General features: G+C 40.7%; 1 protein-coding gene across 10 annotated transcripts in view; it reads left to right on the top strand.

Moving 5' to 3' along the window:
* Positions 1 to 27234, top strand: part of ubr5 (ubiquitin protein ligase E3 component n-recognin 5) — a 176905-nt gene that overhangs the window by 97793 nt on the left and 51878 nt on the right. For 9 of the 10 annotated variants that reach the window (XM_070888496.1, XM_070888497.1, XM_070888500.1 and 6 more), the window contains 15 exons: positions 2882 to 3092; positions 4511 to 4637; positions 5206 to 5357; positions 9884 to 9979; positions 12740 to 12863; positions 14266 to 14363; positions 15761 to 15906; positions 16836 to 16927; positions 20266 to 20412; positions 21541 to 21659; positions 23484 to 23610; positions 23694 to 23823; positions 24136 to 24296; positions 24793 to 25032; positions 25141 to 25264. In XM_070888496.1, the coding sequence (XP_070744597.1) occupies positions 2882 to 3092; positions 4511 to 4637; positions 5206 to 5357; positions 9884 to 9979; positions 12740 to 12863; positions 14266 to 14363; positions 15761 to 15906; positions 16836 to 16927; positions 20266 to 20412; positions 21541 to 21659; positions 23484 to 23610; positions 23694 to 23823; positions 24136 to 24296; positions 24793 to 25032; positions 25141 to 25264 (2094 nt within the window). The remainder of the gene's footprint in view (positions 1 to 2881; positions 3093 to 4510; positions 4638 to 5205; positions 5358 to 9883; positions 9980 to 12739; positions 12864 to 14265; positions 14364 to 15760; positions 15907 to 16835; positions 16928 to 20265; positions 20413 to 21540; positions 21660 to 23483; positions 23611 to 23693; positions 23824 to 24135; positions 24297 to 24792; positions 25033 to 25140; positions 25265 to 27234) is intronic. The other variant, XM_070888493.1, reaches the window with a different exon arrangement.

The raw sequence follows: 27234 nt of genomic DNA, 5'->3' as shown, positions 1-27234 counted from the left end.
AATTATGATGGGAAAAGTTGACATAATGTGTACAGGCATAATGTTTTGTTTAGATATTAACATCTGTACTGCATTATGTGATGTGCTCGTCAGGCATGCTAAATGTTTGAACTAGGGAAATGCATGGCTTATGTTAATTTCTTGTAGTGGTTTTTGGTGCCATTTGTTCAGGTTAAATTTTGAGGTACTAAATCTGTCTGAAGAGATTTCTAAAAGATCAAAAATTTTGTGTATATAAAAACAGATGGGAAAAGACAGTCGTGTGCAAATTTAGCACACAGCCAGACCTGCATTCTGCCGGGAAAGGGAAAGGCAAGGGGCCAGAGGGAAAAAAAAGTAGCTCTCCCTTTCTCTTGCTCTCCCCGCCTCCTCTCTTTCCCCCACCGCACCCCACGAGTAACTAACTCTCCAAAATGTTAGTATTTCCATGGCGCTGGGGTTGAGATAAGCATGGCATAAATATTGAAGCTGCATATAGATTTAAAATGCAACCTCCAATTTAATTGGAGTTGCAGTACTGTATTGGTCTACATTTGTTCATGATTTTTTGAGATGAGCAGCCTGTGATCTGAGTTACCTTCACATGATTTGGACTTGCAGCTTTAAAGATAAGCATTACAAAATTACAACAACTTGCATTTATATAAGTGTCTTTAACATAGCAAAAGCATCCTGAGGTGCTTCACAGGAATGTTAAAAAAGAAGACATTAGTAAACTGGCAGAATGGGCATGTAATTGGCAAATTAATTTCTATAAAGACACATGTGGTGTTACATTTTGGTAGGATAATAACTCTAAATGGGGTAGAGGAGCAAAGGGATCTAGGGGTACAGATGCAAAAATCACAGTTGTGACTCAGGTTAATAAGGTCATTTATTTTTAAAAAAGCAAACCAAGCACTGGGGTAATTTCGAGAGGGGATAGAATTGAAAAGCAATGAAGTTTTGTTAAAATTGTATAAAACCTCAAGTAGACCACACTTGGAGTACTGTGAACTGTTCTGGTCTGCATATAGCACTGGACTAGGTACTAAAAAGATTCAAAAGGATGATGCCAGTACTGAGAGGATGTACCTATCAGCAAAGACTGAACAGGCTGGGGCTCTTTTCTCTAGCAATGAGAAGGCTGGGGATGACTTAATCAGGGTCTTTAAAATTATGAAGGGATTTATTTGGGCAGATGTAGAGAAGATATTTCCATGTGGTGGAGACCCAAACCAGGGGGCTTGCATATAAGATAGTCAAGTTCTGTGTTGTACATTCTATGTAATTCTATGTAAAATTTGACACCCGAGTCACACAGTAGGACAGGTGATCAAAGCTTGGTCAAGGAGATGGGTTTTAAGGATCAACCTAAAAGAGGTTGAAGAAGCAGAGAGGTTTAGAGAGAACATTCCAGAGCATAAAGCCTAAGCACAGTCGAGCACTGAAAATTGGGAGGATGATGCGGTGGGGGAGGAGGCTGGTCATGAGAGCATTGGCATATATCTCTAACACTGAATAGATTTGGAGGAAATTTCCTCCAATTTTGGAACCTACTTTTAAAGGAATTAGATTATCTTTGGGTCCATTTATGTGCTTACTCACCATATAATCTGACACCAGCTGGGTACAACTTGCTGCACTGAAATATTGCGACTCCATAAGGGTGCATGGCATGGATTTAAGTGAAAGATTTTGTCTTAGTGGATTGGAAATTATTTTTTTAGATCCTGTGCCTGAGACATAAAGGGGAATATTTGCTTTGAAATTGTGCCCTATTTACCTCACCACCCCAGCAAAGAAATAATATTAAGTATTGTGCCACATAGTGGTAAAGGCTGTTATTAAAGTTTTAAAAACTAGCACTCATGATTGATTATTGATAGAAATTAAAAGAAAAGTTATCCTTTGCTGTTCTTGTGCTGAACAAGTGGTCGTTGTCTGGAAGGTTATTTAAATAAATTGGTTAATTGTGACTTTTTAATAAATTCTTTTTTTTACTTGAAAAATTATTGTCTTTTACTTGATTAAATTATTGAAGTAATTACTGGAAATGCTTTCATCAAATTTCAAGACATTTTTACTTTCCTCATTTTGTTTCAAAGTTTATTGGTTTTAAGATGTAAAAATTGATTTCAACTTTTATCAGATCTTTTGGTTCTTTTATGCCATCATTTGTGTGGGGTTTGTGCTCCAGCAGTGCATACAGGGAAGTTTACATGTAATTCTTCCTATAGTCTTGCATGCTATATTAGTCTTCAGTCCAATGACTTCAGGGAACAGCGCGAGCTGATGCAGGAGGGCGACGGCAGTGAAGAGGGCGACTGGATTGGACGTCGCCATAACCCAGGTCACTGAGTTGAGCGTGGGCAGGTACAGCAGGAGCAGCGAGGTAGAGGCGAAGGAATGGCAAGAGATTGCAGAGCGACATGATCGGGGCCCAGAAGAGACGAGGGGCCAGGGGCAGTACGAGCCAGCCCACACTCCGATCGTTTTGGTTAACCCTTGCCACTGGACCAAGCCCAAGCTGTGTCAAGCCCGTGTGGTCACTGGTGTGCAATGGCCACCACACGTTTTTTTTTAAATCCACGCACAAACATCTTCCACCAATATGCAGTTCGGGACCTAGATATTAAGTCCTTCATTGAAACACTTGTGAACTCATTGAACTCATCCCTTTTTGGCGTGGAAGCAAGTCATCCTCGATTCGAGGGATCACCTAAAAAGAAGACAGTGAAATCTTTCATTTTATATATTGTATGGAAGGGGCAGAGAAATTTACACGTGCATGTATGTATATTATATTCTTACCAGGACAGTTACTGAACTACTATGCATATTGTGTGAAAAATCTCCCCAACATAATTAGTCATGTTTTTTTCTTTATTACCTTCTGCAGAAGCAAGCATTAATGCAGCACATACTGAGATGTGATTATGAAGCCTCCAGGCAGTACTTGATGAATCTTGAGCAGGCTGTTCTGTTGGAACAAACACCGCAAGCACTAAATACATTTCTAAGCAATCGGTGTGATGGGAATCGTAATGTCTTGCACGCCTGTGTGTCTGTCTGTTTCCCCACAAGCAATAAAGAAACAAAAGAAGAAGAAGGTGAGTTAAAACTGTATGATCTGTTATTTGCGCACACACACCTTTTTGGTGAACTTACACCTGAAAGTTTCAGAGAAATAGCAACTTTCCTCTGCTAATATCGCTGCAGTAAAGATTAGATTGGTTTGTTTAATGCCTGTCTAGTCCCATCAGTCTTTTTAGGAATGCACAAATTAAATACGAGTGTGCATGTATTTTCGATAGTTCATTTAGTGAAGAAAGAATGTTCTAACCAGTCTGGTAAGTATAAGGCATCTGCAATTAAGCATTCTACGGGAAGGCTCTTTCTTGTCAAATGTTTTGTTTAATTAGTGAAAAATTGAAACTGGACATCAGCTATTTCTGGAGTGGAGTTTGGAGGTTCTCTGCCATTTATTGCCTGTCTGTTATCAGGATGGGAGTATTAGCCCTGGATGAGTTCTTAGCTCCCTGACTGAGAATATTTGGCTCGCTTCCCATAAAACCAAGTTTATATTTGATGACTCAGCCAGTGGCTGTAAAAAAATAAATAATTAAAACAAATTGTAAGCTCTAATTTTCTGGCACCTGTCTGGTTGATTGCTCTTGAGTTTAAAATTTGTTGAAAGTCTGTTGGGTGTTCAACATGTAGGCGGTGCTTCAGAAGCTGCAGTAACTGCAGGCTTTCCCCTAGAGATATTGCTGGCTGAAGTCCACTTATAATTCCATTGTCCACTTGCGTTTATGAAGCTTAAAAAGGTAATATAGTACAAAACCTTTATTGTTTGTAGCAAGACAGCTTTGCTTCTGTTCATACTGAACTAAATTTTAGAAATGTATCCTAATAAAATAATGTAATTCTTCCTTTACTCAGGGGTGGCCCTGAGTGATTTAGCTCTTTGGGTCTTTTAGCCATTTCAAGTTATTGATACTGACAGATCTTGACATTGATTAAACATTTATTCAATGAAGCACCAGTACTAAGAACGGACTTTTCTAAATTCTAGACCCACAAAATTCAAAGGCGTAAACAAGAAATAATTGAAAATGGATTGAGTTGCTTTGATTTCAAGGGCAGGATTGTCTGGGCTTGGGGACGATGTAGGCTTATGGGTCACAGTTTGCACGTCCAAAATGCTCCACTGTTTCAACTGGGAAGTTGATCAGAGTACCGTGAACCATCTCTGGACTGGATTATTCCATCTTCTTGATGGGAGGAAAGTTGGGATGGGGAGGAGCTTTTGAAAATTTTTTACATGCAAATTAATTTCATACAAAGTTTACTATTCTGAATTAATTGCTGTGCCAAGCACATTTCAGGAAACCTACATTGGTGAAGGAGTTGAAACCTAAAACAAATTCTGTATGAAGTGGTGTACTTTGAGACTTGGGGTTTGAATTCTGGTCGTTTTGGATCATTGTTGCTGAGACCTAGTGACTTAAGTATTTCTGTCCCACAGAAGCAGAGCGCTCGGAGAGGAATACGTTTGCAGAGAGGTTATCAGCAGTTGAGGCCATTGCAAATGCTATTTCAGTGGTGTCGAGTAACAGCAGTGGTAACAGGACCGGGCCATCTAGCAGTCGTAGGTATGTGTAAATACAAAGATAATCTGTTAAATTTTGTTCTCCAAATGCTGCATGGACCTATCTGCCCTCCCAGCTGGAGCTCTGGAAGCTGGAGCTCGACTTAATATTATGGGGCGCGCGAGGGGATTAGTAGAAGCTGGGGTAAGGAGGGGGTTGTGCTAATTATTACCATTCAATTCTTCGGTGGGGTGGTTGAAGAGATAGGAAGTGTGATTTAAAAAAAAAAAAACAATTTTTTTGTTGGAACTTCAGGGAATCTAAATAAATTGGATGTTTTGGTGTCTTCCAGAAACAAAAAGGAAAGCCTTACAGTGCATTCCAAAGTTTTTGTGAGCACATTAACAACTGAAGCTGTCTAGATCTGGTTAATAAATCCGTATCTGCACAGCCCACTTGGACTGAAAGATAAGCCAATCTGATTCCAAATCTATTTGATTTACAGTGTATATGCAGAGTAGAATTCTGGGTTACAATTGTTTTTTTTAGCAAAACCAAGGGACCTAATATCGAGTGCCCCAATTACCCCCCAAAATAAATAAATGTGCCTTACACTAATTTCTCCTTGAAGTTTAAGATTACGTGAGATGATGAGGCGCTCACTACGAGCTGCGGGCTTAGGACGCCATGAGTCTGGTGCTTCATCCAGTGACCATCAGGACCCAGTATCTCCTCCTATTGCTCCACTTAGCTGGGCACCAGATCCACCTGCAATTGATCCAGGTTAGTGTTTCCTGATTTACGAGAAAATAATTTTCTGAATGCTAGATCCTGGTTAAAGTTTTAGCAAAAATACATATGAGAATTTGAAGCGTAATTTCACCATGAAAATGGTTTATCTTTGGCTGCAATAAAATGAAGTTTCATTTAGGTATTGGTATACATTTACAAAGTACACTGATATCTAGGGCAAAATCTGCATCCCTGCAGTTGATGCACACGTCATTTTGAGTGCACATACAAAAGAAAACATTTGATTGTGCTGAAGAGAAAATGGTCATGTTCCCTTTGTGTCAGCTCATGTATTCATTTGTACATATGCAGAAAATTTGTCTAACCATTTTGGTCTTGTAACCAGTGTTCTCATAATTCTAGACAAAGAAAAAAAGTGACTGAATAAGAATGAAAGACTTGCATTTATATAGTGCCTTTCCTGACCCCTGGATGTCCCAAAGCGCTTTACAGGCAATAAAATAGTTTTGAAGTGTAATCACTTTTAATGTAGCAGGCAATTTGTGATCTCAAACAGTAGTGAAATAAATTGAGATAATCTCTTTGGTGGTTGGTTAAAAGAGAAATGTCGGCCAGGGCACCAGGAGAACGCTGCTGCTGCTGCTGCTTTTCAAATAGTGCCCTGAGATCTTATATGCCCACTTTAGAGGGCAGATGGGACCTCGTTTTAACATATCATTTTAAAAGCCAGCGCCTTTGACAGTGCAACAGTCCCCCAGTACTGCACTGCTGTCAACCTAAATGATGTGCTCAAGTCTCTAGAGTGGGGCGTTGTCCCACATCCATTTGACTCAGGTCAGAGTGCTACCACTGAGCCAAGGTGGACACTTGTCCTTACCACACAAAGTCACAGTGGCATGTTCAATTTACTTTTGCTTGGTGCACCCCTTGTTGTTTACATGCAACTCACTATCTAGATTGTATGCTGGTCTTACTCTGGGACCATATTTCTGGTTTTATTCTTCCATGTTCAGTAGCTTTGGAAAGGAAACTATTTTCACAAAATTAATCTTCCTATGTTAATGTATTTTTAAATATTTTGCTGTGCTTAGCAAGGTTTCAGTGTTCATTTTTTGTTCAGTCATTGTAGTTTTGGGATGATTTCTTTTTCACACCAGATTCCTTGTTTTGAGGTGTACATCAATGTTGTTCAAACATTGTCCGTTGTTACCAGGATATAATAATTTTGTTTATTTAGTTGGATCACTTCTGATGAGGACCTACAAAAGTGGCAGGAATTCAAAATAATCCATTGATTCTAAAGCACTTTGGACATCCTGAGGATGTGATGAGGTGCTATATAAATGCAAGTTTTATCTTTCCGACAGCCCTATTCTGTACAATGTGGTTTTGTGAATGGTTAAAACATTCGAGAAACGGTCGTATACAAATGGGGATGACTCAATCTTTTGCACAGTGACTGGAATCAAGCTTGTCAAGATTTCCAACTTCAGAACAAGTAGAATTTAGCACAGCTCATGGAGGTTGTTCAGAGAACAGTCCAAATAGAATTGTGTTTTCTGTTCACTCAAGGCCACTGAGAATATGAAATCTTGAGTTCACAAATTGTTCCGTTGTAAAAACCTTTAAGGTTGCTAATGTCATAATTTTGCTGTTACCAGAAGCTCCATCTACTTGAGCGTTAGGGTTAGCTGTCACTCCCATTGATAGTTACGAAAACAGTATGACTGGATCATCGGAACATAAGAAGTAGGAACAGGAGTAGGTCATACGGCCCCTCGAGACTGCTCCGCCATTCAGTAAGATCATGGCTGATCTGGTCATGGGCTCGGCTTCACTTCCCCGCCCGCTCCCCATAACCCCTTATCCCCTTATTGTTTAAGAAAGTGTCTTTCTGTCTTAAATTTATTCAATGTCCCAGCTTCCACAGCTCTCCGAGGCAGCAAATTCCACAGATTTACAACCCTCAGAGGAAAGTTCTCATCTGTTTTAAATGGGCGGCCCCTTATTCTAAGATCGTGCCCTCTAGTTCTAGTCTCCCCCATCAGTGGAAACATCCTCTGCATCCACCTTGTCAAGCCCCCTCATAATCTTCTTCGTTTCGATAAGATCACCTCTCATTCTTCTGAATTCCAATGAGTAGAGGCCCAACCCACTCAACCTTTCCTCATAAGTCAACCCCCTCATCCCTGGAATCAACCTAGTGAACCTTCTCTGAACTGCCTGCAGAGCAAGTATATCCTTTCGTAAATATGGAAACCAAAACTGCACACAGTATTTCAGGTGTGGCCTCACCAATACCTTATATAGCTGTAGCAAGACTTGCCTGCTTTTATACTCCATCCCCTTTGCAATAAAGGCCAAGTTACCATTGGCCTTCCTGATCACTTGCTGTATCTGCATACTATTCTTTTGTTTCATGCACAAGAACCCACAGGTCCCGCTGTACTACGGCACTTGCAATCTTTCTCCATTTAAATAATAACTTGCTCTTTGATTTTTTTTTTCTGCCAAAGTGCATGACCTCACACTTTCCAACATTATACTCCATCTGTCAAATTTTTGCCCACACACTTAGCCTGTCTATGTCCTTTTGCAGATTTTTTGTGTCGTCCTCACACATTGCTTTTCCTTCCACCTTTGTATCATCAGCAAACTTGGCTATGTTACACTCAGTCCCTTTCTTCCAAGTCATTAATATAGATTGTAAATAGTTGGGGTCCCAGCACTGATCCCTGTGGCACCCCACTAGTTACTGGTTGCCAACCAGAGAATGAACCATTTATCCTGACTCTCTGTTCTGTTAGCCAATCCTCTATACATGCTAAGATATTACCCCCAACCCCATGAACTTTTATCTTGTGCAGTAACCTCTTATGTGGCACCTTGTCAAATGCCTTCTGGAGGTCCAAATGCACCACATCCACTGGTTCCCTTTTATCCACCCTATTCGTTATATCCTCGAAGAACTCCAGCAAATTTGTCAAACATGACTTCCCCTTCATAAATCCATGCTGACTCTGCCTGACCGAATTTTGCTTTTCCAAATGTCTTACTACTGCTTTAATATTGGACTCCCAACATTTTCCCAACCACAGATGTTGGGCCAACTGGTCGAAAGTTTCCTGCTTTTTGTCTGTCTCCTTTTTTTAAATGGGGCGTTATATTTGCAGTTTTCCAATCTGCTGGGACCTCTCTAGAATCCAGGGAATTTTGGTAAATTACAACCAATGCATTCTACAATCCCTGCCGCTACTTCTCAAGACCCTAGGATGCAAGCCATCAGGTCCAGGGGATTTATTTGCCTTTAGTCCCATTATCTTACTGAGTACCACCTCCTTAGTGATTGTGTTACGTTTCCCCCCCCCCCCCCCATAGCCCCTTGGCTATCCACTGTTGGAATATTGTGAGTGTTCTCTACTTGTAAAGACTGATACAAAATATTTGTTCAGAGTTTCTACCATCTCCATGTTCCCCATTACGAATACCCCGGTCTTGTCCTCTAAGGGACCAACATTTACTTTAGCCACTCTTTACCTATTTATATACCTATAGAAACTCTTGCTATCTGTTTTATATTTTGTGCTAGAAACATAGAAAATAGGTGCAGGAGTAGGCCATTCAGCCCTTCGAGCCTGCACCACCATTCAATAAGATCATGGCTGATCATTCACCTCAGTATCCCTTTCCTGCTTTCTCTCCATACCCCTTGATCCCTTTAGCTGTAAGGGCCATATCTTAACACCCTCTTGAATATATCTTAACGAACTGGCCTAAGCTCTGGAATTCCCTCCCTAAACCCCTCTGCGCCTCTCTTTTTAAGAAGCTCATTAAAACCTACTTCGTCACCTATCCTTATATCTCATTGTGGCTTGGTGTCAAATTTTGTTAAAACTCCTTTGAAGTGCCTTAGCATGTTTTACTCTGTTAAAGGCACTATATAAATGCAAGTTGTTGTTGGGCAACATCCAACTTGGATGATTTGTCATCCCACCATTTCCTCTCATGGTTCTCGCGATTGGCTCTTGGATTTTGCCACAATGCATGTTTTTGTCAATGTACAAAGTGAGATTAATAATCAATAAATTGTTAATAAATACTGAATTTGTGATAGTCAAGATGTGATGCTATTTTGTTTGATTTCTATTGTGTGGAATCATTGATTCCTCCCTTCACATATTTTGTTTTGTGTAGTTTGAAGTATTTTAGAAGTTTGTTTCGATTTACTGCTATTTCTGAAAGATTTATAAATTCAGGGAACAAGTTTCTCTGGTATTTTTGGAAACCAAGAGATTTTCGCCTTTAGTACTTAGCTCTGACATAGTTCATTTTAAAAGCATTAAATTTTGAACTGTGCAGAATGTAGTGAATTAAGGAAAAGTTTTGGAATCCTTGCACAAAACCTCATGGTTCAGAGAGCTTGTGTTAAACTATTGAAATTTACCATCCAATAAAATGGAATGAAGCAAGGAGCATTTTTTTAAATCATTAAAAGGTCTTTGCCAGGGGATTGTTTTGTTTTGTTGATGAATGTCTGCTGTTCTGTTTACTGAAAGATGGTGACATTGATTTTATCCTGGCCCCCGCTGTGGGATCTCTTACCACAGCAGCGTCTGGCACTGGACAAGGACCAAGCACATCTACCATACCAGGTGAGGATTTTCTTCTACCTGAAGGTTTTGGCTTCCATTATAGATACCTTGGCCAAATAACCTTTCTTGTGTGATCCTTTTCATCGAGTGAGTGCAGGCTTTACAACCCGAGGTGATGGGGAACGCGCATCAAAACTGAGCCTGATCCTAACCTCACCTGTCATGCACTCCAGCAGGTGTCATTGGATAGTATTCAGGAATGGAAATCCAGTGTAATTTTCACCTCATTGGCCATGGGACTCAGACTGTCTATAGCATTCCTCCTGCCACTTTTTCTGGAAGGCCAAATCTTTACCAATGGAGCCATTGTAGGGGATGGGAGGGGGGGGGGGGGGGGGAAAGAGATAGGGTGGTGGTGGATCCACATTATTTTAATAGTATATCAGGCTTCAGATTTCCTGTTCCTTTGGAAACTAAATATTTTGTCATTTGCATATCATTCCTAAAATATTTACTTTTAATGTGTTGATATGCTGGTATATGAAAAAAATATATAATTTGAAATATAGCCTAGTGAAAGGCTATATTGAATCTATACTTATAATGCATTCAAGTTGGGGAAAACTATTGGAACATTTAGCCCTTAAGAGTACTTCTCCAAGCATCTCTGCACGATTCCTTCTCCGAACCATGGGTACTGAAGCCAGTTACCTTTCAGCAGCCCTATTGTTGACCTGGCTGTGATCACCTAACTTGGCACCGATTGGGGAATAGAACCTGGGATTTTCTTGGTTCAGCTACTTCATTAGCCAGCATAGACAGAAAAAGTTGCAGGCTTTGTCCTCCATTAACCAACTGAACTATTTAGGGACTGTTCCATTATTGACAGCAGTTAATTCTTGTTTCTGCACATTACGAAAATAACAATTGTAGGCGATTCAGTAATAGACCACAGTTTAACCTTGGAGGGTACCCTTTGTGGCGTGTCTAAAATTTAGTTTTTATACGTTGTAATGTTTTGCACAGTTGCTTGACTTCTGTTTTCAGAACAGTCTAGTTATATAAGTTCCTACGTCAAGACTTGTTGGCTGGCAATATAATTTTTGTTGAAAACTCAACACAATGGCTCATTTTAAGAGTTATGCACATTATTCTAGGTCTTCCCTGGTCATAGGATCCAAATCTGCTCCATGTTTTGTTTTGCAGCTTGTCATAGTTTTCTAAAAATGTAATTTTGAAGGATGGTATAAAATGCTGCATTTAAGACAAGTCTCAGGAATGTTCTTCTAATCTGCAATTAGTGCTTTAGAAGTCAGACTGTGAGGAATAAACTGGTATTAATTTTTCTCAACAAAAAATGATGGGTGGAGGGTGAATGAGAGGTTCGAGATGGAAGAGAAAATAATAGATTTTAATATTGAATGGTAAAATACAATTGCAGGACAACAGTTCGGTATATATTTAGAAAGATGACACCTTCAAACAGAGCAGTACTCCTTCAGTTTTTCTTCCTGGTGGTATGTATAGAGCATAAACACCAGCATAGAACAGTTGAGCTGAATGGCCTGTTGATGTGCTGTAATTTCTATAATTTTTTTTTAAAAAAGTAATATTCTCCTTGCGTAACATTTTCTTAACTGTTTTGCTTCAGGTCCTCATGGGCCGCCCATTGTTTATCAGAAATACCATTCTTCAGCTTGCCACAAGGAGCTGAACGAGTGATCCTGAGGTTGCTTCATCCCTATAGAACATGTTTGTCTGCTGCCTCCCCTTAACAGCATTATTGAGATTGGGAAATCCTGTACATTGGCCTTTGCTCCATCCGTTAGGCCCAACACTTTGCTGTTCCATTGTGTTATGTACAAGTATTTCCTTATCTATTAAGTAGGCTTATGCAAGAGAAAATGCCCTGTAGGATTGAGTTTTGTTTAAATTTAGACTTCATGAGGCCGAAATTGTCCCTTCTGATAAGGCCCCTGGCCATCTGACAGCGGCGGCCGTGGGGTGGTACAGAATGGCCGCCGACTCTGCGGAGGGGCCGCCATTTTGGAAATTGTCCTCCTTTACTTTTGGAGCAGTGTCCGGGACCGATCTACCCGTTTTCCCGCTGCGGCGTGCGCGTGTCGACCCCTTACCGCCTAGCAGGGAACCCCCTTGCGAAATAGCCCCTTTCCGGTATTGTCCCGTGGGAGTGGCCTCTGTGCCCTGACAGCTTTTGCTGTATGTCCATCCCCTGTGACATGGCACCCCAGCCACCCTTAAAGCGGAGGGCATACTGCCGTGGTTGCCATGTTGTTTTTTTGTCGGCTAACTGCCAGGTCGGTCTAACAATTGGGTCAACAGGCAGCCTGGCACCCCCTCTTGGGTGCCAGGATGCTGGTCCGGCCAAAAACCCTCCCTGGTGGCCCAGTATTTGCCACTAAAATGGCTGCAGTGTTCGAAGCGGCACTCCCCTTTAACTGAAGGGGTGAGACTTTGTGACGCGCCAGTCTGACTGCCTCGACAACTCTGCCCTGCCCCCACTTCCACCCCGCTAGTGACATCCACTCCATTCCGCCCCCATGATGAGGCCACTTCTGCCCCGCTTGGGCGGTGGGGGGGGTGGTGGCTGGGGGGAAATCCCAAACTGCTGAATTTCGACGGCTAGGCTGCCCCAATGCATGGGGTGGCCAGGACACATCGTTTTGGGCGGTGGGCAATTTCGGCCCCTATGTTTATCAGTGAATAACTATAATACACTAGTCTGAAGAGAAAAATCTAGTATAAAAGCATACTTTTTTCTCCTCACTCTAAATGTCGTTTTGATTTTTTCCAATCCAGGTCCTCCTTCTGAACCACCTGTAGTAGAGTCCAAGGATAGAAAAGCTAATGCTTATCTGATTTTAAAATTGCTTTGTGACAGTGTGGTACTGCGATCTTATCTTCGAGAATTGCTTTCAGCCAAGTAAGTATAGTGTACAATTCAAATGGCTTTTTTAACAAATTTGGTGAGCAGGATGTAAACTTGGTATTTTTTATTTAAAAAAAAAAAGCAAAATTCTTGGGTCATACTTGTGTATAGTCTAAGAACGTGATATGTAATGATATTAGTCACTTTGATACCCTTTGAAGCGCACAATCCATAACCTAAACCTTTTTTTGCAATGTATTGTAGGTGGATACCAATAAAACAAACCAGCTAACTTAATTTTAACTGGCTGTTTCTTAAAAGGTTGTAATACACATTAGGTACTGTACTGGGTTTTGATCAAATTTGGAGCTTTTCTAGCTACCATTGTGTAGTATAAAAGAAAGTGGGACAAAACAGTCGGGGGAGTCTGCTTTGTAAAGGTGCTTTCTTAATATTCAAATGAAGTGCATGGAAGCGCCCTCTTAAGAAGTTAGCATTTATCTTGATGATAAAATGCATGTCGTCTTGTGAAAAAACATCTCACTTCAGTTTTCTAACATGAGTTTGTGTCTTTTATATCCCATTTTTCAGAATCTCTGATAGTATGATTTTTGTTACCCCAAGTTCCTAATTTAATGCAATTATACTGAAGGACAAATGCAAGAAGCTTGCTGGAACGTGTGCAAAAGTCATGAGGTTTTCCTGCCACCGGCACAAGAGGCACATCCTACATGCTAGTATTGTCAAAACTGCCCTGAACAGATAGGCAAAGCTTTCAGGACAAGCTTGAAATGGCAAACCTGATGGTCAATGCCAGTGGTGATATTATCTTTGCCTCCAAATGTGTGCGTACTGTCCCACTTATATTACAATACAGCTTCTGGAAGCAGAAACTGCATTATAATTGGTGTATTAAAGCAGCTTAAACAGTTTTACATTAGTTGGTGGTGGGTTTTTTTTAGGTAAAAATTTATTTTTTCACAATTACTGGATCTTTTAATAAAATATATTGGTCTGTTTCAGGTATGTTTTCTTCAACCATTTCCCACCGGCCCCCATTCTAATTTCTTTCTTTCAAAGACATTGACTCATGTTAGGATATAGTTCCAAGGCTGTCTGTAGCCTCGGTATCTTACCTAAATAGCTATGAATGGTAGAGTAAACAATGGAGGGAAGGGCAGGAAGCATCATGAGTCCATTCCTAAACTTGGCCTGTTTCCAACCATGCATTTTTCAGCAAGGCAAGATAGTGGTCATAAGGACAGTGTTTTTTGCCTCCCTTTCCTTAGTCAAAGGGGTGCTGCAGTAAATTATCCCCACTGTTTCCAAAAGGCCATGATTTATAGCCAAGTTGTCGAATTTTAGATTCATTGTGCATTTTTGTGCCAATTATATTTTGTTTTTAAATTGTATATCTAAATCTGCTTTATTGTTCATCTTGACTATGCATTTTCAGGGATGCAAAAGGAATGACCCCTTTTATGCTAGCTGTTGGTGGGAGAGCTTATCCAGCCGCAATTACTATTCTAGAAACTGCTCAGAAAATAGCCAAAGGTAACCTGTTTTGTCATATCAAGAAAATGTACAGAATAATGAGGTACTTTTCTTCTGAATTTGCTTTCAAGTTGTCTGCTCAGTTCAAAATGGTTTGGATGCAGTGCTTTAACTGTCTGTTTTTGCACTTGAGTCTTCCACGTGTACAAATGGTTTAATCTCCATGTGTGTGCACTGGACTTTAAGAAGGAAGCTTGAGCAAGGCACAAATATTGATTTCCAACGCCCCCCCCCCCCCCCCCCCCCCATATAAAATCATGCTCGTCTGTCGTGGTTCAAACAAGGAATTATATTACTGTTGGTCTGAAATCAGATTTATCCTTGATGATCTTGGTCTTTTCCATATCTCCTATCTGGAATGGGAAGCTGTTCCAAATAGGAAACTTGAAGTATGGGTTGAGATTGCTCCTACGGTTTTATAAAACCATCTAAAGATCCTTTCTGCTACTTTAAACAATGAAGTCTCTTTGTCTACACTTCTGTTAATTACAAGGCAGTAAAAGCTCCATGCCTATAACCAGAGCCCAAGAATCATGTGGATAGCAAGTTTTCAAATCCTTAGTTTTTCTAAGAGTGTCTCTTTGTTTAAGTGTACTTTAAGACTAACTGGAATTAAGAAAGCCAGAAGTGTCAAACTTGAGGCAAGGAAGGATCAAGCTGATGTTTGGAACAGGTGGAAACTATCCTTTCGCTTCAAAAAGCAGCATCAAAACCTGTGGGCTGTCAAGAGTATGTAATTTAGAGTCCAACTAAGCAAGCACTGTAGTAAACCAGGCTCTCTTTAGCAATTGTAAGAGCAATGTCACAACCATAATTGAATCTTTGTTTTGCAAAGTTTACTTTTGCTGGGGGCGTCCAAAGCATTAGCTGGAGAGCTACTTAGCTGACGGTACCTGCCTTTGTTGGTGAATGCTTTAATTGAATGTTAATTGATTTTTCAATCCTGAATACTGATCCACATGTTTGTGATCCAGCATCAGCTAGGTTCTTAGTTTTGTTTTAAGGGAGGAGATAAATAGCTCATGTGGGCCATATATTAGCTGTTTGAAAAGCAGCAGAAACCTGGGGACAAGTCAACTGCTTGCCCCCTTGATGATGCAGAAGATAAAGTACAAAACTGACATCAATGGAGATTTGGTTGCTTAAGCTGCTTTGTTTTTTAAAAAAAATCAGGTTCTGACGCATTGCACTCCAGGGTTTAATTGGTTGTTGAGAGTCACAAATTAAACCATTTGCCTTGAGATTGTGTGGTTGAATTTACATTTGCAGCCATTGGGTCCAACACTTTTAAAAGTCCTTTGTTTTGTTCCCTGCCTCTAGCTACAGTAATGTTTTATGGTTTGAGTGTTTCTAGTGACTTCATTCTATAATTATAAGGGGCAATTTTTCCCCCTCAGGCGATGTCTCGGGTGAAAAGGAAGAGGATGTGTTTATGAGCATGATTTGTCCACCTGGTACTAATCCGGATGACTCTCCATTGTATGTTTTGTGCTGCAATGATACTTGCAGTTTTACCTGGACTGGAGCAGAGCACATTAACCAGGTACTTGGAACAGAAACACTTAATGAATAGAAACACTAGCTGAAATCTGAGTTCAAATTATTTAGACTGCCAGTCAATGGTTAAACAAGCGGTTACTGTGTATATGTAATTTTATTACTCTTGTTTAATCAAGTCCAGGGTAATCCGCACTTTTTTGTCACATTGTTGTCTTCTTCAGTTCAAACTCCATAAACAAATGAACAGATATTATATTGCTGGGGTTTTGGAGTAGGGGAAGATCATGTACTTCTAAGTACCAAATTCCCAATGACCGTGCTCCTGATTTGGGTAACACTATATTTATATATGGAAGTTGAACTATAAAAATATAGATGGTTGACTTTACTAAATAATTTTAAAAATAAATATGCTTGTTTCAATACACTTGTATACTCTAACTCATTCTTTCCTTTACCCTGACAATTCACTTCACTTAGCCATTGCTTCTTAATTTACCTTGTTTTGGCCCGACAACCCTCCGAGAACTCTACATTCCTCAAATTGTGGCCTCATGCACCCCCACTTGCTTTGCCAACATTGGCAACTGTGCCTTCAGCCGTCTGGGCCCTAAGCTCTGGAATTCCCTCCCCAAAATTTGCTTCTCCACCCCTCTCTCCTCCTGAAGACTTGGCTTAAAACCTACCCCTTTGATCAAGCATTTGGTCACCTATCCTAATTGTTTCCTCCTTTGGCGTAGTGTCAATTTTTGTCTGATTATGCTCCTGTGACGAGCCTTGGGACATTTTACTATGTTAAAGGCTCTATATAATGCAAGTTGCTGTCATTTGTCGTCTTTTGTACTGTCTTCACCTTTGGAAGTGTACTGTACTAAGGGCCTAAATTTCTTCAAATAATATAGCATAGGTATATTCTGCATATCACTTGGTATAATTTGTATGTGCTGATGTGTTATGCTAAACTTTGCATAGGATATTTTTGAATGTCGTACATGTGGATTGCTGGAGTCTCTCTGCTGCTGTACAGAGTGTGCAAGAGTATGTCATAAAGGGCATGACTGCAAGTAAGTAATTACAGTTTTAAATTGCCTGAATGTTGCATCGATTGAAACCAAAGCAATTGTTTAAATACTCGCACTCTTTTAAAGATACTAAAAACAGTTTTGAAAGCAAATCATATGTTGAGAACAATTACTTACGCACTCCCTTACTCAGGGCTGGGAACTCAACATCCAGGGGTATTCAACATTCAGGAAGGATAGAATAAAAGGAAAAGGAGGTGGGGTAGCATTGCTGGTTAAAGAGGAGATTAATGCAATAGTTAGGAAAGACATTAGCTTGGATGATGTGGAATCTATTTGGGTAGAGCTGCAGAACACTAAAGGGCAAAAATCGTTAGTGGGAGTTGTGTACAGACCTCCAAACAGTAGTAGTGATGTTGGGGAGGGCATCAAACAGGAAATTAGGAGTGCATGCAATAAAGGTGCAGCAGTTATAATGGGTGACTTTAATATGCACATAGATTGGGCTAGCCAAACTGGAAGCAATACGGTGGAGGAGGATTTCCTGGAATGCATAAGGGATGGTTTTCTAGACCAATATGTCGAGGAACCAACTAGGGGGGAGGCCATCTTAGACTGGGTGTTGTGTAATGAGAGAGGATTAATTAGCAATCTCATTGTGCGAGGCCCCTTGGGGAAGAGTGACCATAATATGGTGGAATTCTGCATTAGGATGGAGAATGAAACAGTTAATTCAGAGACCATGGTCCAGAACTTAAAGAAGGGTAACTTTGAAGGTATGAGGCATGAATTGGCTAAGATAGATTGGCTAATGATACTTAAGGGGTTGACTGTGGATGGGCAATGGCAGACATTTAGAGAACGCATGGATGAATTACAACAATTGTACATTCCTGTCTGGCGTAAAAATAAAAAAGGGAAGGTGGCTCAACCGTGGCTATCTAGGGAAATCAGGGATAGTATTAAAGCCAAGGAAGTGGCATACAAATTGGCCAGAAATAGCAGCGAACCTGGGGACTGGGAGAAATTTAGAACTCAGCAGAGGAGGACAAAGGGTTTGATTAGGGTAGGGAAAATGGAGTACGAGAAGAAGCTTGCAGGGAACATTAAGGCGGATTGCAAAAGTTTCTATAGGTATGTAAAGAGAAAGAGGTTAGTAAAGACAAACGTAGGTCCCCTGCAGTCAGAATCAGGGGAAGTCATAACGGGGAACAAAGAAATGGCAGACCAATTGAACAAGTACTTTGGTTCAGTATTCACTAAGGAGGACACAAACAACCTTCCGGATATAAAAGTGGTCAGAGGGTCTATTAAGGAGGAGGAACTGAGGGAAATCTTTATTAGTCGGGAAATTGTGTTGGGGAAATTGATGGGATTGAAGGCCGATAAATCCCCAGGGCCTGATGGACTGCATCCCAGAGTACTTAAGGAGGTGGCCTTGGAAATAGCGGATGCATTGACAGTCATTTTCCAACATTCCATTGACTCTGGATCAGTTCCTATCGAGTGGAGGGTAGCCAATGTAACCCCACTTTTTAAAAAAGGAGGGAGAGAGAAAGCAGGGAATTATAGACCGGTCAGCCTGACCTCAGTAGTGGGTAAAATGATGGAATCAATTATTAAGGATGTCATAGCAGCGCATTTGGAAAATGGTGACATGATAGGTCCAAGTCAGCATGGATTTGTAAAAGGGAGATCATGCTTGACAAATCTTCTGGAATTTTTTGAGGATGTTTCCAATAAAGTGGACAAAGGAGTACCAGTTGATGTGGTATATTTGGACTTTCAGAAGGCTTTCGACAAGGTCCCACACAGGAGATTAATGTGCAAAGTTAAAGCACATGGGATTGGGGGTAGTGTGCTGACGTGGATTGAGAACTGGTTGTCAGACAGGAAGCAAAGAGTAGGAGTAAATGGGTACTTTTCAGAATGGCAGGCAGTGACTAGTGGGGTACCGCAGGGTTCTGTGCTGGGGCCCCAGCTGTTTACATTGTACATTAATGATTTAGACGAGGGGATTAAATGTAGTATCTCCAAATTTGCGGATGACACTAAGTTGGGTGGCAGTGTGAGCTGCGAGGAGGATGCTATGAGGCTACAGAGTGACTTGGATAGGTTAGGTGAGTGGGCAAATGCGTGGCAGATGAAGTATAATGTGGATAAATGTGAGGTTATCCACTTTGGTGGTAAAAACAGAGAGACAGACTATTATCTGAATGGTGACAGATTAGGAAAAGGGAAGGTGCAACGAGACCTGGGTGTCATGGTACATCAGTCATTGAAGGTTGGCATGCAGGTACAGCAGGCGGTTAAGAAAGCAAATGGCATGTTGGCCTTCATAGCGAGGGGTTTTGAGTACAGGGGCAGGGAGGTGTTGCTACAGTTGTACAGGGCCTTGGTGAGGCCACACCTGGAGTATTGTGTACAGTTTTGGTCTCCTAACTTGAGGAAGGACATACTTGCTGTTGAGGGAGTGCAGCGAAGATTCACCAGACTGATTCCCGGGATGGTGGGACTGACCTATCAAGAAAGACTGAATCAACTGGGCTTGTATTCACTGGAGTTCAGAAGAGTGAGAGGGGACCTCATAGAAACGTTTAAAATTCTGACGGGTTTGGACAGGTTGGATGCAGGAAGAATGTTCCCAATGTTGGGGAAGTCCAGAACCAGGGGTCACAGTCTAAGGATAAGGGGTAAGCCATTTAGGACCGAGATAAGGAGAAACTTCTTCACCCAGAGAGTGGTGAACCTGTGGAATTCTCTACCACAGGAAGTAGTTGAGGCCAATTCACTAAATATATTCAAAAGGGAGTTAGATGAAGTCCTTACTACTCGGGGGATCAAGGGGTATGGCGTGAAAGCAGGAAGTGGGTACTGAAGTTTCATGTTCAGCCATGAACTCGTTGAATGGCGGTGCAGGCTAGAAGGGCTGAATGGCCTGCTCCTGCACCTATTTTCTATGTTTCTATGTTTCTATGTTTACTCACCCAAGTATCACCCCAACAATGTGAGCAGGTGAGCAATCTGCTGCCATGTGTCTCTCAGGAATACTATAATCAGCTACATGGGAGACACGTGAGCAGTTTGAGCTGAGCTGTGCTGACCTGCCTGTAATTTTCAATCTCTAACATGCCCAAGATCAACATCTTACCATGTGGGAAATCATGTATATGGATCTGTGTATTATGCAGCATATTGGTGCTTCAGTTTTACTCCTATGCCACTGCTGACCTATCCGTCTTTGGCTATAGTATCTGCAGATCTGACTAATCAACTTCTTTCAAATTGATCATTACCACCAGTTTAGTGCTTTTCTAGGATTCTGAATCACTCGGAAGTGTAAAATACTATAAATTTGTTATGTGGAACTCTATCTTCAGGCTGAAAAGGACATCCCCTACTGCATATTGTGACTGCTGGGAGAAGTGCAAGTGTAAAACATTGATTGCAGGACAGAAGTCTGCACGTCTTGATTTGCTCTACAGACTCCTTACTACAACCAATCTTGTGACTTTGCCAAATAGCAGGCAAGTATTTAGAATGAAGAAGCTATACAAATAGATCTAAACCAGATGGCAGAAATCCAGTTGCTATTAGTGACAAATATATTTCAGGGTTTTTTGCAGATACTGATTTTATATACCTAGAATTTGTTAAATTGAGCTTGCATCATAGGACATGTAGAAAAAAATTAGGATTTGTTTGACGAAATTGGAATCATCTGAGGTATTGAAAATACAACTTTGCTCGAATCATGTGTTTTACATTTCTGCATTATAGTCGGCTAAGATCAAGCCTCATCTCTTCTGGTTAAATCACCTTTAACTCTGGCTTTTTGCTTTAAAAGTTATGTCATGAACTTACCAATGATTGATGTTTGTTTTGTTTTGCAAACTTTTGCACGTGTTCCAAAATTGTGAAGCTCCGCATAGCCGGTCTATTATGACGACTGATTTGCTAGACGATAACGGCAAGAATACGCTTCCTTGATGTTCCACATGCATCTCTGGTTCTGTTTCCTCAGAACTATAGCATCAGGCGCAGCATGGAACAGGTCCCAAATGAAATCAAAGTGCTTAGCACCAACCAGGCCCTATTTTATTTGGCTGGGGGGAGAGGAGAGGAGAGGAGAGGAGAGGAGAGGAGAGGAGAGGAGAGGAGAGGAGAGGATGAGGGGGGGAAGGAAAATATATCTGGGTCCTTTGGAACTTGCACAGCTTCTAGTTCCAGTAACAAAACTGAGGCTTTGACCTCTGGAGCCATTGGTCCACTCTGATGTCGCTGCAAGCAGCTCAATGATTATCAAAATTCCAGTCCCAATGAAATCATTCTGAAGTGCAATTGCTACTGGTCTGAAGGGCACAGAATTACCAGAAGCTGTCTTGGAGCAGTAAATCTCAAACACTGACAAATTACAATTTTGTCAAAAACATGAATGAGAGGTAAGGATTAAAGATAAACTGGATTTGGGCTGAAAAGGGCATAAGTGCAAAAATAGGAATTAAAAAAAAAAGAACGACCTCTTCTAACCCTTCCGCTTATGAAGGCTGCCGCAACCTTTGTCACCAATTTAGAACTAAAAGATTTCTGCCACAACACAAGCAAGTCCATTCTACAATTTACAAATTTTCATCTAAATGTTTGAACCTTTTCAGGGGTGAACACTTGCTGCTCTTTTTAGTGCAGACTGTTGCTAGGCAAACTGTGGAGCACTGCCAGTATCGGCCGCCGCGGATAAGAGAGGATAGAAACCGTAAGACTGCAAATGTTGAAGGTTTGTACAATTTGTGGAGCGCTTCTTGTAGAGTGAAAATATACATGTGTGAAATTTCTGTAGTGTGCCCGCGGTGCTTTGAGAGCCGTTTGTACTGCATGTAAAATTATCAAGATTATATAGTGTAGTAAGTTAAGTTAGTTATTTAAAAATCTAGTGGACAGATTGTGGAATTTTTCCAGTTACGATTTGTGGAGGGAGGGTGGGGGGTCGGGGGGAAGGGGAAGAGAGAGAAGAGAATCAAAAAAACATGGAGGTGGGTCAAACGTTCTGTTGTATTTGCAAGATTAAAGGAGGAAGAGCTCTTTCAGTGTAAATTATACTTCCCTATTACACTTTGCACTGCTCAACATTTTACACACAAATATTTAGAGAAATTATTTAGACTTTTGAGGCTATTAAAATTTGGTGGAAACTAATCGATGAGCACCTCTAGTAAGATAAGTGGCACAATATTCCTTTATTCTCATTTGGATGAAATTGCTGATGTAATTTAGTATAAACAACTTCTAATTGTCAACAAATGACTAAATTATTTGCAACATAAGTAACCATTGAATACTCTTCAGTGTCAATTTTCAGCTGCCTTCTAAAGCTTTGGTTATGCTTTTTCTACTCTGGTTGGATTTTCTATTCTGAAGTATCAATGTCTGAGCAATAAAGCTTACAGAATGGAGCAAGAACATTTATTTCTAACCTCTCAAATTAAATGTTTTTGCCTCATTTCAAATCTTATACTCTCGTTGTGTCTCAGCATTCCAATTACCGTTTCCTTGCAAGCAGGTGACCTGTTCCACGGTTCACGTTAATGTTGTCATGCCGACAGAATCCAACATTATATCTTATTAAATGGTAGTGTACCACCCAGTTGGCTAGTTGGATGCCAATAGCCAGTGGAAGATCAATTTTCAGAAAGCAGATTCCTAACTGGCCACCACTTGTAGTTCTGCAAGAAAAATTGTCAAATGGGCTCAAATATGTTCCACTGCACTTTAGACGCCTAATCAGACAAAAATGGATGCCGAGCCAAAGCATGAGATATTGGGACGGGTGACCCAATAATTTGCTCAGAGAGGTGGGTTTTAAAGGGGCAGGCTAGAAAGACTGAGGGGGTTGAAGGGGGAATTGTGTTGCCAGGGCTTCTCTTCCCTCACCAGATGTTGATCTTGTGTACATTAATCTATGGTGTCTACAGTATTCAAGTAAAAACAGCTGCTGTATTCATTTTACTTAGTACAGGTGAAAGCTTAGTGAAGTTGTGAGATGATATTGCCTATTTTAAAGGGAACTGTTGAACACTACTGTTACTTGAAAATGTTCTGTAACGTCTTCCTGTACATGAGCGCTATATAATGCATGTTCTTAATATCACAGTTGCAAACAGATTGTAGCAGAATTCCCTCAATTGCTTTCAAAACAGAGGGTTGGGGGGTAAATTGCATATTAAACTTTGGGTACCTTTTGTAGATGTCACTCAAAAGACTGCCACTGAAAATAAACTTTTCATTATTTTGAAGGTGCAGTGCTAATGATGGAACAAATTTTAGTTCAGTGCTACTTCTATCTGTGCATTCATAGTTTGAGTGTACACTTTTTGAAGTCTGCAACCTGCTCAAACTTTGTGACTAGCTAGAGTGAATAGGGTATCATTGCCCTTACAATGGTTGCCATGCTTTGGAGTACATTACAAGATTAAATGCTGTCTTCGGGTATTAGTTATTTCACTGTGTGTTAAGATCTTTTTTTTAAATTGGTTTTGAGTGGATGTGTATACTAACAGCAATGTAAAGTCTATTACATTTCTTTTCCTCTACTCACTCACAGATTCTGATATGCCTGATCATGATTTGGAGCCTCCTAGATTTGCTCAGCTGGCTTTGGAGCGTGTCCTTCAGGACTGGACTGCACTGAAATCTATGATAATGTTTGGTTCACAGGAAAGCAAGGACCCGTAAGTAGATGCAAGTCACTATTTAGTGCATTGTATAGTGTGAAAGCAAAAAAAACATCAAATTCTCTATTATACTTTTTTAGGCTTAGTGCAAGCAGCAGGATAGCTCATCTGCTACCAGAAGAGCAGGTATACCTTTCTCAACAAAGTGGCACAATCCGACTGGACTGCTTCACACACTGTCTTATTGTAAAGTGTACAGCTGACATTTTAGTAAGTACTCTTTGAAGATCCAATGCATCAGTATTATTGTCTTGTAGGTTAATTTCAGAGGAACAGTGCAATAGCATTCACTCAAAATTAGCTCAATTAACTTTGTGCCACATGTTTATTGGGGTGGAAATGCATACTATATTTTTGATGAGAGTATTCCTGGGTGTTGATGTAAACTGCTTTGATGCATCAAATTCTGCTAAATATCACCTTTTCAGTAGGCACATCTCTTATTTGTTTTCCCTTCATGGTGCTTTCAAGTGTGTATCAAAAGTGTAATGTACTTAATCTTTTTTTTTTAATATTTTGAAGCTTTTGGATACTTTACTTGGAACACTGGTGAAGGAGCTACAGAATAAATATACTCCAGGGCGACGAGAGGAAGCCATCACCGTCACCATGAGATTTCTACGCTCAGTAGCAAGAGTGTTTGTCATACTTAGTGTAGAAATGGCTTCATCAAAGAAAAAAAAGTAAGGAAATGTTTATATACAGAATTAGTGACAACCTTTTCATGTATCTTGTAGCATGAAGGAATTGTGCATCTTCTGATTTTCTAATACTCAAACATGTTTCTAGAACTTTGGACTCGTTAAATGTGTGTTTCAGAAAATAAACATTGTGCAACATTAAACCTGCTGAACTAAAAGGTCTATTTCCTTCACTCTTGGCTGCTTCCTAATAACTGCCCAATTTACTGCTAACTTTTATATTAATATTTTGATCAGCTAACAATTTTATCTAGCTAGAATAAACAGAATATGTCCCTTTTCTCAGTTATTCATTTGTGTGAAAGACTTGTGTTGCGCTTGCAGGTGGTATAGTAGTTGTGTTAAATTTGCTACAAAATTTTGCATGTTTTTGAGAAAATTTAACACTTTTGGATTGTCCTTAAACTCAAGTTTACTGAAGGGTTTGCACTATCTAATAAATCTTCTGTTTCAACAATTATTTCCCATTCTTTTGCAGCAATTTTGTACCTCAACCAATTGGCAAATGCAAGCGGGTATTCCAGGCTCTGTTGCCCTACGCTGTAGAGGAACTCTGTAATGTAGCAGAATCCCTCATTGTTCCCGTTAGAATGGGAATCGCACGTCCAACAGCTCCCTTTACGCTGGCAAGCACCAGTCTCGATGCTATGCAAGGCAGTGAAGAACTGTTCTCTGTCGAGCCGCTTCCTCCGAGGCAGTCCTCTGATCAATCCAGCAGGTAACTTACAACTGTCATTTTGTGTCTGCTAAACCATTGATTTTTCAACTCTTGATTTCTGCTGTAGAGCAAAGAATTTGTGTTCTAGTAATTCACCATTTGTTACAGTTCCAGCCAGTCACAGTCTTCGTACATCATTCGCAATCCTCAACAGAGACGCATCAGTCAGTCGCAACCTGTTCGTGGCAGAGATGAGGAGCAAGATGACATTGTGACGGCAGATGTGGAAGAGGTAAGCCTATTTGATACATCGTTTAGCATAAATTCTTACTCCGAGTTGAGCTCTACCAAGTGTTGCACATTTTTAGTTATCTTTTTTATTTGCAGAGCCATTTCTTTCACTTCATTCAGGTGCCTGTTGAGGGCATAAGCTATCATGTTTGAGCCTCCAAACCACGATACTAAGAGATGTGCAAAATTCCCCAAACACATACTCTTGAATTTGTCCTTCGCCATATCATTCAACACGTTTTTGATGTAGACTTCAAATAGGGCGGGTGATAATGGAGACTGGTGTGAGAGGTTCTGGGAGTTTCTAATTTACCTGCACACAGTTCTTGGAACGGAGAGCATATCCTGGATGAAACCCCCAAACAATTTGTATTTATATAGTGCCTTTAACGTAGTAAGCCGTCTCAAGGCACTTCACAGGAGCGTTATCTATCACCAAACAAGGATGAGAATTTTAAAATCCAGGCGTTGCCTAACCAGGAGCCAATGTAGTCAGTGAGCACAGGGGTGATGGGTGAACGGGACTGCGAGTTAGGACGCAAGCAGCAGAGTTTTTGATGACTTCAACTTTACAGAAGGTAGAACCTGGAAGGCAGGTCTAGAGGTAACAAAGGCATGAATGAGGGTTTCAGCAACAGATAAGGTGATGCAGGGGCAGATATTATGGAGGTGGAAATAGGTGGTCTTAGTTATGGTGCGGTTATGTGGTTGGCAGCTCATTTCCGGGTCAGATATGACAATAAGGTTGCGAACAGTCTGGTTCAGCCTCAGGCAGTTACCAGAAAGTGGGATGGATTCAGTCGTTAGGGAACAGTTTGCGACGGCCATGGCTTCAGTCACCACAATATTTAGTTGGAGGAAATTTCTGCTCATCTAATACCGAATGTCAAACAAGTGGTCTCACAATTTAGAGACAATGGAGTGGTCGAGAAAGGTGGTGCTGAGGTAAAGCTGGGTGTCGTCTGCTTATCTGTGGAAACTAATGCTGTCGCAGAAATTAGAATAGGAGGAGCCAAGATTAGATGTTTGGGGGAGCCCCAGAGGTGTAATGGTGCATGAGCGGGTAGAGAAGCCATGGCAGATGATTCTGGCTACAACTGGATAGATAAGAATGGAACCAGTCCCACCCAGCTGGATGATGGTTATGCATTGGAAGAGGATGAAATGGTCAACCATGTCAAAGGCTACAGACCCATCAAGAAGGACGAGTAGTGATAGTTTGCCACAGTCAGTCACATAGGATGGCATTTGTGACTTTGATAAGAGCCATTTCGGGATGCAGAAATCTAATTGGAGGGTGGTTCCGGGAAAGATGGGCATGAATTTGGGATGGAACAGCATGTTCAAGGATTTGGAGGAAAGGGAGGTTGGAGATGGGATGTGGTAGTTTGCAAGGATGGAGGGGTCAAGTGTTGTTTGTTTTGAGGAGAGGAGTGATGACAGCAGATTTGAAGGAGAGGGGGGCAGTACCTGTGGAGAGAGAATCCAAGATATAGCCATGATCAAAAGCATTAGGATAATTGCTGAGACGAATACAAATGGGATTACCCTGAGCCTTACAATGCTCGATGAACTGATCTACAGTCGCAACCTGCTTGGTCCTCCTGATTACTCTGTGGACCTCACAGATATCTGTACTATAACACTGAAATAGCCACCTTAGAACCTTCTGAGATCCATGAGATTTCTCCGTAGTTTTCAGGCTCACTAGGAACTGTAAACAATTGGTTCTATAATTTGGTTGACTAATTTTCAAATTATATATTAAATGAGTCACTCATTCCTAATTGGGTAGCTTTTATTTTTAGTTCCGGTAATAGAGAAAATATTTTGGGAAATGAATTAGAAGCTGTTTTATTTCTGAATACTACTTCACCCATAATTCCTAAAGATTTCTCGTTGAGGATATTGTTCAAGGAGGAAAGAGTTGCAAAATTATGAGTTGCAAAATTATTTCAAGTGGGGGAGTAA

This window comes from Pristiophorus japonicus, chromosome 1, assembly GCF_044704955.1.
Source record: "Pristiophorus japonicus isolate sPriJap1 chromosome 1, sPriJap1.hap1, whole genome shotgun sequence".
NCBI classification, from domain to species: domain Eukaryota; kingdom Metazoa; phylum Chordata; class Chondrichthyes; family Pristiophoridae; genus Pristiophorus; species Pristiophorus japonicus.
This window is presented reverse-complemented; position numbering and strand designations above follow the sequence as displayed.